Raw genomic sequence first — 13,291 nt, forward strand, 5'->3', positions numbered from 1 at the left:
TCAAACATCTACAACACTTTTCCGTCCAGCCACCTCACAGGCATCAGGTCACACTCACATTCTTTGTTCATCACAATCGTCAGCTGTTCCTGGATCAGCTCTCACAAAGTTCAGACGTAGCTACAGCATGCTACAACATGTCACAGCATGCTACAACATGCTACATGCTACAACATGTCACAGCATGCTACAACATGCTACATGCTACAACATGTTACAGCATGCTACAACATGCTACATGCTACAACATGTCACAGCATGCTACAACATGCTACATGCTACAACATGTTACAGCATGCTACAACATGCTACATGCTGTAATGTGTGCCACAGTCGTCTGGGCGGAGCTTCAGGCTGGGATCAGGCCTCTCGAGCGGCAGCACGCAGTCACTGCTCTCAACAGCTCTTGTTTAGCTGAAGAGTAGCTCAGATGCTAACTGCTAACAGCAGAACATGTGAGCACAATGTTCACTAGTGGCTAATAAACATGTTTCCCACATTACTGAGAGGTTTCATTAAAATCACAACTTTATACATTTATAAGTTTTATCAGATTTATTAAAGAAAGTCATTTTTCATTCAGCACACCTGAAAACACATGTTCATACAGAGGAGCAGGAGGAGCAGGAGGAGCAGGAGGATGGTGATGGTGATGGAGGAGGCGTGTCAGAAGTTGTAGTCACTGTTCCTGTTGGATGAAGGCTCTCTGCTGTCACTGACTGCCAGACGCTCCAGAGCTGATGAAACACAGCACAGCTCAGCCTACAGGACGACTGCTGACTCTTCATGTAAATACATACGTGTGTATTTATGTGTAGTTGTACATCTTTGTGAGTGTGTGGTGTTACCGGGATACGACAGCCTCTTCTCTCTGTCGTCACTTTGAGCGACATTTTTCCCTCGATGGTACGAAACTGAAACACACAAACATACGATCTGATTGTGTCTCATGTTAAACACTGACTGTTAACAAGATGGCCGACATGACGGCTCCAACATCTCTATCGCCCCTATCGTTCTGGATACAGATGATGGCAGCGCCCGCTGAGGAGGTGGAGACGCGTCGTCCATGTTTATACACATCGTGTGTGTGTGTGTGTGTGTGTGTGTGTGTGTGACTCACCGCTGTGACTCTGTGTGGGTCCGATCCAGCGGTTCTGCCTCCGGTCTGACACTGAAAACATGAAACAAAGACCTCTCTTAGCTTTAAGCTAACCTGCAGGTTCACTATGACCTGTAGGGGGCGCTGTTTCTGTGAGACTGCGTGACTCATCGAGTGTTCAAAGATCTTCATCACGACTCAGACGATCATGATGAATGATGTTTAACCCTCAGTGTTTGTTGTGTCATGCACCAGTCGTTCGCTGGTTACCAGACTGGGTGAGGTGGAGGTGATAGGGAGGAGTGGGGGGGGCTCTGACCTCCGCCCAGCTGTGCAGATCTTCATCTGTTCTTCTGATAAACATCATCTTTAATCTGAGTCTTAATCTGAAATGATCTGATCCAGCTCAGTAAGTACAGATTGAACGTGTGTGTGTGTGTGTGTGTGTGTGCGTGTGTGTGTGTGTGTGTGTGTGTGCGTGTGTGTGTGTGTGTGTCTCACGTCTGCTCTGCAGGGCTCTCACAGTGGGTCTGGTGAAGAAGATCAGGATCAGGAGCAGCAGCACACAGCAAAGCAGAGCCGTCGCCACCTTGAAGGACTGCAGCTGACCCTGTACATCTGCCTCAGCTACACACACACCCACACACACACACACACACACACACACACACACACACACGTTAGATGTCTTGTACACTAATCAGCAGAAACATGTTTTGGAATCATCATGAAACAAGTGCAGGTGGAGACAAGGAGCTGAAACAGTTTGTAGTTCTTCTGGGACTACAACTACATCACATGACCACAGTGCTGCTGGAAGAACTACAGATCCTCTCAGACTGTAAGTAACGGACGTAGCCACGGTGACGTCAGCCTGGATGATGGCTGACAGCAGCTGGTCATTCATCAGACTAAAGGAACGCAGCGGGCTCACCGCGCTCGCCAACATCTCCGGTGAGAGAGCGGCGAGCGAACGACAGAGACGGAGTGACTCGAAGTACCCGGTGTCTTCATCACTTCAGCCCGCGGCCTCGTCTGCAGCACACGACAACAGCAGTCCTGACTCACACGCACTAATCAGTGCTAACGTGTGTCAGGCGTGTTGGATGGTCTGTTAGCCCAATAAAGTGCACAGCAAGACAGTGTGTGTGTGTGTGTGTGTGTGTGTGTGAGTGACTAACCTTCACACTGAAGCTTCAGACTCTTACAGCCCTGCCTCCGCCCCTCTGTGATGTCATAGCCCCCCTCCTGCATCCTGCCTGTCTCCAGGCGCAGCGGCTCGGTGCATCCTCTGCGGCTCTGACAGGCTGTCCTCAGGAGAGGCTGAACCAGAGGCTGACTGCTGTCACAGACGTGGGAGGGGGAGGGGGAGGAAGGGGGGAGGGCCAGGGTCACCTCTCCTTCACAATCACTCGTCCAGGAGACGAAGAGGAGGCCCAGAGAGGGAGCAGAGCTGACGGTGGAGGAGGAGGAGGTGGAGGAGGAGGTGCGGGCAGTGGGGGCACAGGTACAGCTGCTGCTGGTGATCTGAAGGGGGGAGGTGGAGGTCGCATTGGGGGTCTGCTCAGGTGTTCGTTGTGATTCTAGGAGACACACAGCAGACAGTGAACACACACACACACACACACACGCACGCACGCACACACACACACACACACACACACACACACACACACACACACACAATCACACACACACACACACACACACACACACACACACACACACACAGAGGAGCTGGAGTTAGTCTGAGGTGCTCTTTGGATCATTGATCAGGGGTCAGTTTCAGAAAGGAGGTTCAACAAGGCCTCAGTCTAACCCGGGCTGTGGTTTGACTTACTCTGAGCTGAACGTCGCTTTTGGGTTTCAGAACAGCTGATCAGAGTTAGTTCAGTCAGCTCTGAGTAGGTTCAGCTGGAGCTAAGTGCGTGCACGCTGACTGTAAAAAGCCAGCATTAATGGAGCCCCGACACCACGAGTCACCATGGCAACGGTACACAAAAAGAGGTCCTCCTACGTCACACCAGTGGAGCTCGAAATCCTCACGCGGACGTTCAGCGAATACGAGCATGTTTTTAGAAACATAAAGTAACACGGCTGCAGCTGCAAAAGAGAGAGAAGCGGCTCGAGTGAACGCGTCAGTTTGAACTGGTCTGTTTATTTAATACTTCATCACGACCGGAAGCTAAAATGTATATTAATTTAGGAGCAATGCAGCGGGAGAGAAACGAACATGAAGCAGCTAAAAATAAAATACATCATTGAAAGGTGCGGCTCAGGCAGAACAGGCTCATGGCTGAACCTCACTTCATCAGATTTTAAATATGAAACAGATTAAATATCATTCAGTGGCTGTTTTAATGTGCATCAGCTTTATCCCTAACATGATGCTGACTTCACATACAGTACGTCCTCTCACCTGAATCCCGTTTGATTAAACTGAATATTGTTTTTGTTTAAACATTGTTCCAATAACTAACGGCTGCTTTTTTATTGGTCGGAAATGAAGAGGACCAAATAAATGATCACTTGTCTTATCTGAGCGCTCTCGGCAGTGGTGGTGGAAAATCTACACATGATGACTTTGACACAGATTTGTCTCTTGATTTTTTTTATCATAATTATAAAAGACTTTTGCAAAGCGGTCAGAGCAGCACAGAGACTAACCACTCAAACACGCGTGAGATGGGCTGAATGAACGAGGACGTGAATGAAGGTTTTATATTCTAGAGGGAGGAGACAGAGCGAAACTCTGAGTGTCCTGAAGAAAACCTGCTCCCGACCAGGTGAGGTTCACAGACACAGTTACCATAGTAACCAACTCAGAGTTAAAGTTACCTCTCTTTCTGAAATGGCAAAATGGTTAACAAACTCGGGGTTTCACTAAACCTGCTTTCTGAAACGGACCCCAGGTGTAAACACTCTGAATACCTGTGCTAAACTAATGATTAGGATGACGTGGTAACAGGACGAGTCACAGAATCCTGTCACAGAATCGCGTGAGAATCGCGTCAGAATCGAGACAGAGAATCGCGTCAGAATTGCGTCACAGAATCGCATCAGAATTGCGCCCGAATCAGGTCAGAATCGCGTCAGAATCCAGTCACAGAATCGAGTCACAGAATCGCTTCAGAATCGCTTCAGAATCGAGTCACAGAATCGCTTCAGAATCGTCTCAGAATCGCGTCTTAAGCGCGTCAGAATCGAGCCACAGAATCCCATCACAGAATCACGTCAGAATCGAGTCACAGAATCGCGTCACAGAATCGCGTCACAGAATCGCGTCACAGAATCGTGTCTCAGAATTGCGTCCTAATCGCGTCCTAATCACGCCCTAATCGCATCAGAATCGAGTCTCAGAATCGAGTCTCAGAATCGCGTCTCAGAATCGCGTTTCAGAATCGCGTCTCAGAATCGTGTCTCAGAATTGCGTCCTAATCGCGTCCTAATCACGCCCTAATCGCATCAGAATCGAGTCTCAGAATCGCGTCTCAGAATCGCGTCTCAGAATCGAGTCTCAGAATTGCGTCTCAGATTCGAGTCAGATCGTTGACGAACAGACGAACAAACAACCGAGACATTCAGTCTGAACGGAGCACACATCAGCTGACACCTGACTGAGAGACCAGGTGCACCTCGCTGATCAGCATCACCACTGTCAGACAGAGAGGACAGCATCTCTGTGCTAACGATGGAAAACATTTACTGAGTTCAAAAGTGGATCCCTCCGCAGCTGAAAGTAGTCCCAAACAAATGCAGGGTTTCCTCCTGTTAAGACCCAGAGAGCATAACTCTGAGGACGGAGCTCCAACAGGCCTTCAGCATCACTGCACTATGTATCTGTGTGTGTGTGTGTGTGTGTGTGTGCGCGTGTGTGTGCGTGTGTATCTGTGTGTAAGACTCCAGGTGTGTTTTAAGCTGGACTGTGGAGCCTAAAGAACACCGTCCTGATGGTCGAAGAAGAAACCCTCAAAGGACCTTACAAACACACTAATCAGCTGATTTGTAATATGCTGATCAATAAACATTATTGATAGGTGTGTGTGCTGGACGGGGAAACAGTGTGACTGAGCTCACAGCTCACTCTCAGGTCTCTGATGTGTCGTCAGTAGGCACCTCCTGAGTCTGTGAACGCCACAAACTGGTTTCACTTCAGCTCTGACGTGTTCCAGCGGCTCCACATTCTCTCACACACACACACACACACACACACACACACACACACACACACACACACACAGCAGACACCACATGTACACACTGCTCCTGCAGATTAAATGTTCATTCGTCTTTATTTTTTTTACCTTTTTAATGCTTTGATGTCAAACTCCAAACACGAGACAAACATTTAAACCTCAGACTCACTTCTATTATTATTATAAAGTATTGTTATTGTTATAGAGTATTGTTATTATAAAGTATTATTATTATTATTATAAAGTATTGTTATTATTATAAAGTATTGTTATTGTTATAGAGTATTGTTATTATAAAGTATTATTATTATTATTATAAAGTATTATTATTATTATTATAAAGTATTGTTATTGTTATAGAGTATTGTTATTATAAAGTATTATTATTATTATTATAAAGTATTGTTATTATTATAAAGTATTATTATTATTATTATAAAGTATTGTTATTATTATAAAGTATTGTTATTATAAAGTATTGTTATTTTTATAAAGTATTGTTATTGTTATTATAGAGTATTGTTATTATAAAGTATTATTATTATACATTATTGTTATTATAAAGTATTGTTATTTTTATAAAGTATTGTTATTGTTATTATAGAGTATTGTTATTATTATGATAAAGTATTATTACTATTATACATTTCGAGCTCCTCAGACGAGAGTAAAGTCTGACTCTGATGAGTAAAAACTTTAAAGCAGTTTAATGTTGAAACACAAAGAATGTCAATCATCCTTCATCGTTTATTGTTTGTATAAAGATCAATAAAGTGAAATCATCTGTTCACTTTGACTGTTAGAAACACGGTTTATTACATAGTGAGTTTATTAAATCAGTTTCATTAGTCAACAGAGAGTTCATCAGTGTGCATTATAATATTTTATGAACATGTTTTAGAGTCATGTAGAGATATTCTCTGTCTGAAGGACAAACAGAGCGCGTGATCAGAAGATCAGGGCGCTGCTTCGGCTCAGCGCGTGGAGCTGCCTCCACGCGCTGAGCCGAAGCAGCGATGACCTTGTTGTCTTCAGTGACTCAGGTGGTCTTCAGGCTGTTGGACCGGAGACCAGCGTGTCATTCAGAGTGAAAGATGTGAGGATCAGTGCACAGAGGTACCTGATGCTACCTCCACGGTTACACAGCTTTTAGAAGAGCGGCAGCAGATGTTCACTGAGGCGTCAGGCTGAGCTCCAAAGAGCTGCAGCTCCACACAGAAAGCAGCAAAGATCAGCTCGTAAAAAACACGACGTTCTTCATTAACACAAATGAACTCTGCATGTAGAAATAAAGATGAAATGTTTTACACATATGATCCTTTGAAGTTACTCAGTGTGTGTGTGCGTGTGTGTGTGTGTGTGTGTGTGGGTAGATTCCCGTCAGCGGTGTCGTATCGGTGTGTTGTAATAAAACGTGTCTCACACTAATCTGCATTTCTCTGATCGAGTCACAAACCAACGTTTCGTTTCATTTCACGGTCAGGAATCAAAGATTTCACATTTTCTGTCCTTCTGTCGCTCTCGTCTCTCTCTTGTTTTTATTGTCTTTACTTGTTTTTCTTTCTTTCTTTCTTTCTTTTGTTGCTTCATTTCCTCTCTTTTCTCTTGTTTAGTTATTTTATTTCTATTGGCTGTTCGTCCTCCTTCCTGCTTGTCCCCTCGGCCTCCTGTTGGGTTTGGTGCTTTGCTTGTTTCTGCTTTGCTTCGTTGTCAAAGCACTTTGTAAACTCTTGTTTTTAAAGGAGCCATATCAATCAAGTTATTCTGATTACATTCATCATTAATCATTGTGATTCAAAGTAAATAATAAATGATTAAAGCAGCACAGACTCGTGTGCTGATTCAGTGGTTTACACAGAGGTACGAGTGTAGCACGTTAGCCGGTGTACACACTCACGGCTAAGCTAACTGAGCGTGCTGTTGCTAAATGACCTTCAGTAACCTTAAAGACGCTTTAATGTGAGTAAAATGAATGAATGGATGTGATGACAGTTTTTCATGTCCGATCAGAGATGTGGACTGTTTTCATCGAGCTCGTCATCGTCCTCACGTCTGATTCACCTCCAACAGCCACTCTCATTCCTCTGTTAGATCGCTGTTTGTTTAGATGAGGTTTTGTATGCACTTTGTTTGTGTGCGCACGTGTGTGTGCGTGTGTGTGTGTGCGCGTGTGTGTGTGTGTGTGTGTGTGTGTGTGTGTGCGTGCGCGCGTGTGTGTGTCCTCTGAGTTCTTATTAAATGTTTGATGAAGTTCAGAGACATAAAGACCGAGGTCATGAGACGATGGAGAGTCTCAGTGAGTCTTTCAATGCCTGATACACCTTCATGTTATTAATATGATCATTAATATGATCATTAATATGATCTTATTAATGATCAGCCCCAAGAGCCCAGCTGCGTCCTCGGTGTCTCCATCAGGTCGGATCACTGGAGCCTGGAGATGCGTCTAGTGAACGTGAGGTCTGTGAGCGACAGGGAGAACTCAGAGCCTCATGGATGAAGGTGAAGCAGCCAACATGGCCGACGACCAGCAGCAAGACATTCCCCATCCAACTGATGTACACGCTGAGCGTTTGTGTCTCTGTACGTACGCTGGACTAAAGGATGTGAGTGGGTTCATAAGGTTTCCTGTATGTATTACGTATGAAGGCTGTTTTCAAACAACAGCAGCACTGTCACTTTAACGCTTTGATACTCGGTTTGATACTTTTGATTTTAGCTAAAAAATACAGGAAGTGAGCCATCAGCTGACAGACAATCAGCACTTATATATCGACCGAAGGAAAGGCCTTCTGTTCCCGACGAACAAACAAGAGTCTGCAACCTGCCTGGCATCTCTGGCACTGTTTGTGACCTGTTCAAATGTGACCTCACTGACAGAACATGTCATGTGACTACAGGTGAATGCTCGTCCAAACTTCATGAAATGAATTGTGGCGTTCCCCAGGGTTCTATTTTAGGTCCTACACTTTTTAACATTTATATGCTACCTCTTGGAAATGTCATCAGGAGGCACGGCATCAGTCTCCATAGCTACGCTGGTGACACACAGCTCCACATTGTCTCCTGATGACCCAGGGCCAGCTGATACCCTTTGACATTGTGTTTCAGATTTTAAGTCATGGATGGCAGAGAACTTTTTACAGCTGGACCAGGACAAAACTCAGGCCTTTGTCGCTGGTGGTGGAGCTCAGAGAGAGAAACTGACCTTTAATCCGTGTCAGCAGGTGAAGTGTGATATTTGACCCAGACGTCAGCTCTGAGCCACACATCAGGGACGTCACTACAAAGGCTATTTATCATTTAAAGAACATTTCTAGAGTCCGTCCATTTCTCTCTCAAGCCAACGCAGAGACACGAGTTCAGGCTTTCATTTCCTGCAGGGTGGATCACCGTCATGCTCTGCTGTCTGCGTCCCTAAACAGAATATTTCACAACTTCAGCTGCTCCAAAACTCAGCTGCTCGAATGCTGGCAAAGACCAGACCCTAACCCTAACCCTAACCCTATTTTAAAGCGTAGAATCCATTTTAAGATTCTTTTATTGGTTTGTGAAGCTCTTATCGGTTTGGCTCCCACCTGTTTAACACATCTGCTTTTAACCTATGAGCCTGTGAGAGCCCTCGGGTGTTTGGGCAGTGGGCTTGTTCTCATCACGGCCCCCGCCTGCGGAGCAGCGTGAAGACTTTAACTTTATTTACTTACTTATTTATTTTTTAGCATCTTAGTCTGTTTTAATAATTCATATATTCGTTTAGTGTGTCATCTTATTTTACGGTTTGATTACTCTAGTTTTATTTTTCTTAATCGTTATGTTTGTATTTATTTTTAATGTTTTATGATCATATTTATGTTCTCCATTTTATTCTGCTACGTTTTATCGTACCTCCAGCGTTTGCTCAGTTTCATCAGTTCGTTTTTATTGAGCTCTTTGTTTACATGTTTGTATTTAGGCTTGTGAAGCACTTTGTGCTGCGTTGTTAATGTATGAAAAGTGCTACAAATAAAGATTGATTGAGGCGTCGTGGACCCGACAGCATCTGTGGTCGTCTGAGCTCTGTATTTCTGTCTCATAAGTCCTCTCAGACGCAGCACGTACCAGACATAACTATGTAAACTTTTGACTAACTGTAAGGTGTGAGATTTAACGAGCGTGCCGCTGATCCCATGCAGTTATAGGCCGAACAGAGGAGCCGAGAACGCCACAGAAGATTCACTGATTCTTAAGCAGCAAAGAGGGAGAGCGATCAGGGCTGTCCCTCCCCACGAGGACGTGTGCTCTCGCCTCTGGTTCATCCTCTGCACTAACGTGTGGCAGCATCAGAGAGGACTGAACCATGGTACAGTATGCAGATGATTCTGTTGTTGTGCGAGACAGTGAGACCAGCCACGGCCCGGTCGTCACCGACTTTCTTGGTGTGAAGAATCGAATATCTCAGAACCAAAGACGGTAATCGACTTCTGAAGACTCGCAGCTACGACGGGTCGAACAGAGTGTCCAAACCTACAAACATCTTGGAGCAATGATCGACTTTGTATGGATATCTGCACATTTGATCTTGTCTGTTATCTTGTTTATATTGACGGCACTTTTTACCTGGTTTTTATTTACCTGGTTTTTACTGATTATATTCTTCTTATTTCCATCTCGTTTTTCCCTGTTAGTCTCAAACACTGTCGTCACTTCATGTATCGTGTTTTAGTCTGTTTTGTGCTGTGTGTGTGTGTGTGTGTGTGTGTGTGTGTGTGTGTGTGTAAAAGGAGGCCGACTCACTCACTGTACACCTGATCAACCTGCGGGTACAAATTAAATCACCTACCTACAACACAAACATCAAGTGTGAACAAACTAAACAGTGAGTGGAGAGCTGAAGGGATGTTTCAGAGGACACTACAGTGATTAGCATGTAGCTGTGTAGGCTAAAGAACAACACACATCATCACACAAACTGCCTTTAAGACTGCAGCTGATCAGTCACACAGAATAAGCTGCAACACAGCGGTACGCCTGGAACCAAAGCAGCTTAAAGAAGAACAATCTTATTATTGTGGCTCCAGTAAAAGCTGTCAGAGACAAACATGAAGAGCGTTCTGACATATTTACATGTAGTCACTTTTTGCTAACAGCTCTCAGGCTAGCTTTAAGCTCCAGGCTAGCTTCAGTGCTCAGCGCGTACACCGGGCAGCAGAGAAGGAGGCTGATAAGTTGTGACGCGGGCCTGGACTGTCCTCAGGTGTCTCTGTGTCTCAGAGTGTTACACATGTTACACATGTATTCTCTGCAGACTCCTCAGGTGGGACCAGTTCACACCTGCAGGTTCCACTGTGTCAGCCTCAGTTTGACATAAAAGTTCACTTACCAGCAGCCATGAGCAGAAGAGCTGAGAAGGTCACGACCGTCCTGAGATCCATCACAGCCAACAACAGGTGGAAGAAGACAGACAGCCTGAGAGACAGACAGATGGACAGACAGACAGGAGGAGGCTTGAATCAGACGCAGCAGAACTGTGAGAGAGGAAGCGATGCAGAGGAGTTAAACTCCTGAATCAGTTCGTCTCCGCCTGCTGCTGCACGCTGCAGATTTCCTCTCTTCAAAGAGCTGCTGCAGAGCGGGGAAAATATGTGTGATGGTGAGAGGAGGAAGAGGAAGAGGTGAAGGGAAGAGTCACTGTTATCATGTTTGTGAGAGAAACGTCTGAGACACCCGAGAACAACACCAGAAGATCAACAGGAGGGAAAACAACACGTCTGATAGAGACTGAGATACTGTAACACTGCACAGTACACTGCAACACACTCCTCACCTAACACACTCTGTACATTTACGTTGTTTGACTCTCGGCCTCCATGTGACTGTCAGTGAGACGAACGTGCTGACGCCTGCACAGCTTCAGGCGAGACCTGCTGTCCGTGTCGGCCTCTAACTCGTTTCTTTGTAAAGGATGACATTCATGTTAGCTACAGCAAGCAACACTAGCCAACGTTAGCTTGGAGTCTGCTAACATCATCGACCTGCCCACACACACACACACACACACACACAGACAGAGTCCAACACAAAGCACAAACACTTTCTGTCGTCAAACCGTCGGGGATCGGCTCGACATCAGCAGTGAAGGAATCGTTAGCTAAAGTTAGCTTGCTCCTTTCTGCTGCAGAATTCCTAACTAGCTAACGTGGTAGACGAACTAGCTCACGTTAGCTCACGTTAGCTAGTTCATCCAGACGCTGGTCCGGTTGGTTAATTTACTTGCTTATTGGTAACATGATCATTTATCAGATAAGGTATTAAAGCAAGCAGTGCTAACGCTGCTGCTTCGTGTCTGTAATTAGCTGTAATGTTTGTTTTTAATTTGACAATATATTTGATATCCTACAATTAAGAAAACAATCTATTTTTCATTTAGTTATTATCAACACAAATGTCTGATCAGTGATTATTGAGGTTCATGAACGTTTAGAGACAAAGAAACGATTGGAGAATCACACGCTGACCTTTCACCACGTTATTGTACGAGCGCGGTTTCACTAAAGAAGGTGCACTATTATTATCACTATTATTACGTGACTGTGGTTGTAATCATTCTGCTGCACACCGTGTGTTTGATTTGAAAAAGGACTGCACTGTAAGGACACGTGTACTTGTCACTGTTTTTATTTCTTTTGCCACCTTTTTGTCTTTTTATTACTTGAGCACTTTATTTGATTTGTCTCTTGAGCTGCTGTAACGAGTACATTTCTCTGTGTTAGATCAATAAAGCTGATCTTATCTTGTACATCATATTATCTATAAATGTAAATGTTACTATTATTATTACTAAACATGCTTAACATTTATTAATGTTTTAATGCTTTCTCATACAGTATCAGTCTTGTCATATAAATATTGTAATGTTAAATAAAGAACTGTAATAAAGACGTGTGGTCACTTGACCAGAACTCACAGACGCACACTCACTTAATGAACAAACAAAGATTCACGTGTTTTATTATATATTCATTTATTCATATAAAAGTAAACAAAGGAAAACATACATGAGCTACAGGTCGTTCTTTAGCACCATGTCATCAGTTGTAACTTTTTAGTGTTGAATTAAACAAAAATGTTATTTATTATTTATTAATTCCACTTTTCATTTGTAAGAGAAAAACTGTTTATTAAATATATAACATATATATATTATATATAATTTACAGGGTCACTCTGAGGTCAGATAAATAACATCAACAGTAATCATGTAGTCTGAGTAAATAAAGGACGACAAATCCATCAAAGACTCACATTTTTATAAATATTATAATATGATGTGTGATAATCATATTCTTCTCATGTTGACGAGTGAAAACTGATCGTTTGAATCAGCTGTAGGTTTGTTATTATTATTGCTGTTATTGTAATTGTTATAACTTTTATTTTTGTTGTTATTATTATTGTTGTTGTTATTTTTAGAACTGTTATTTTTGTTGTTATTATTATTTTTGTTGTTATTAAAGGCTCACAGCTGCTGTTTGTATTTGTTGATGTGTTCGAGGATTTAAGCTCGTTTGTTTGAAGACTTCAGATTTAATTTTTTTAGAACTTTAATTCAAATCAAAGAAATATTAGTGAGTGCAAAAGCGTACAGTTATAGGGTTAAGTTAAAAAATAAAAACTAGTGCAGTGTACAGGCAATATATTTAAATAACTTTAAAACATTAAAAAGGAAACGACAATAATAGATCATATATATGTTTGTATGACTGAGCTGTATTTGGACTCTGTCATTACATTAAATGTGTTTTTATTTCTGTTATTTAAATCTACTGTCAGTAATAATTCACACAGTTTAACACATTTGTGTTTAATGTGTTAGTTTCACTATAAAGCTGATATATATATATATATGTATATATATATATATATTTATATGTATATATGTATAATGTGTTCACATGACAGAGCCTGTAATTGTTAATAGAAACTACATATAAGTAATACATTAATACACAGGTGT

General features: G+C 43.0%; 1 protein-coding gene across 1 annotated transcript; it reads right to left on the reverse strand.

The window, feature by feature from the left end:
- Positions 1–558: 558 nt before the first annotated feature.
- Positions 559–10,709, reverse strand: LOC138604760 (uncharacterized). Its single transcript, XM_069676750.1, has 6 exons — positions 10,658–10,709; positions 2,284–2,685; positions 1,604–1,729; positions 1,124–1,174; positions 849–914; positions 559–737 (listed from the first exon to the last, which is right to left on the reverse strand). Exons 1-6 carry the CDS (start codon positions 10,707–10,709, stop codon positions 667–669), a joined length of 768 nt encoding a protein of 255 aa, XP_069532851.1. The 3' UTR covers positions 559–666.
- Between the last annotated feature and the right edge of the window lie 2,582 nt (positions 10,710–13,291).

Source organism: Semicossyphus pulcher, unplaced genomic scaffold (genome assembly GCF_022749685.1).
Source record: "Semicossyphus pulcher isolate SPU_LCO1_2020_fin unplaced genomic scaffold, fSemPul1.0.p SCAF_27, whole genome shotgun sequence".
Lineage (NCBI taxonomy): Eukaryota > Metazoa > Chordata > Actinopteri > Labriformes > Labridae > Semicossyphus > Semicossyphus pulcher.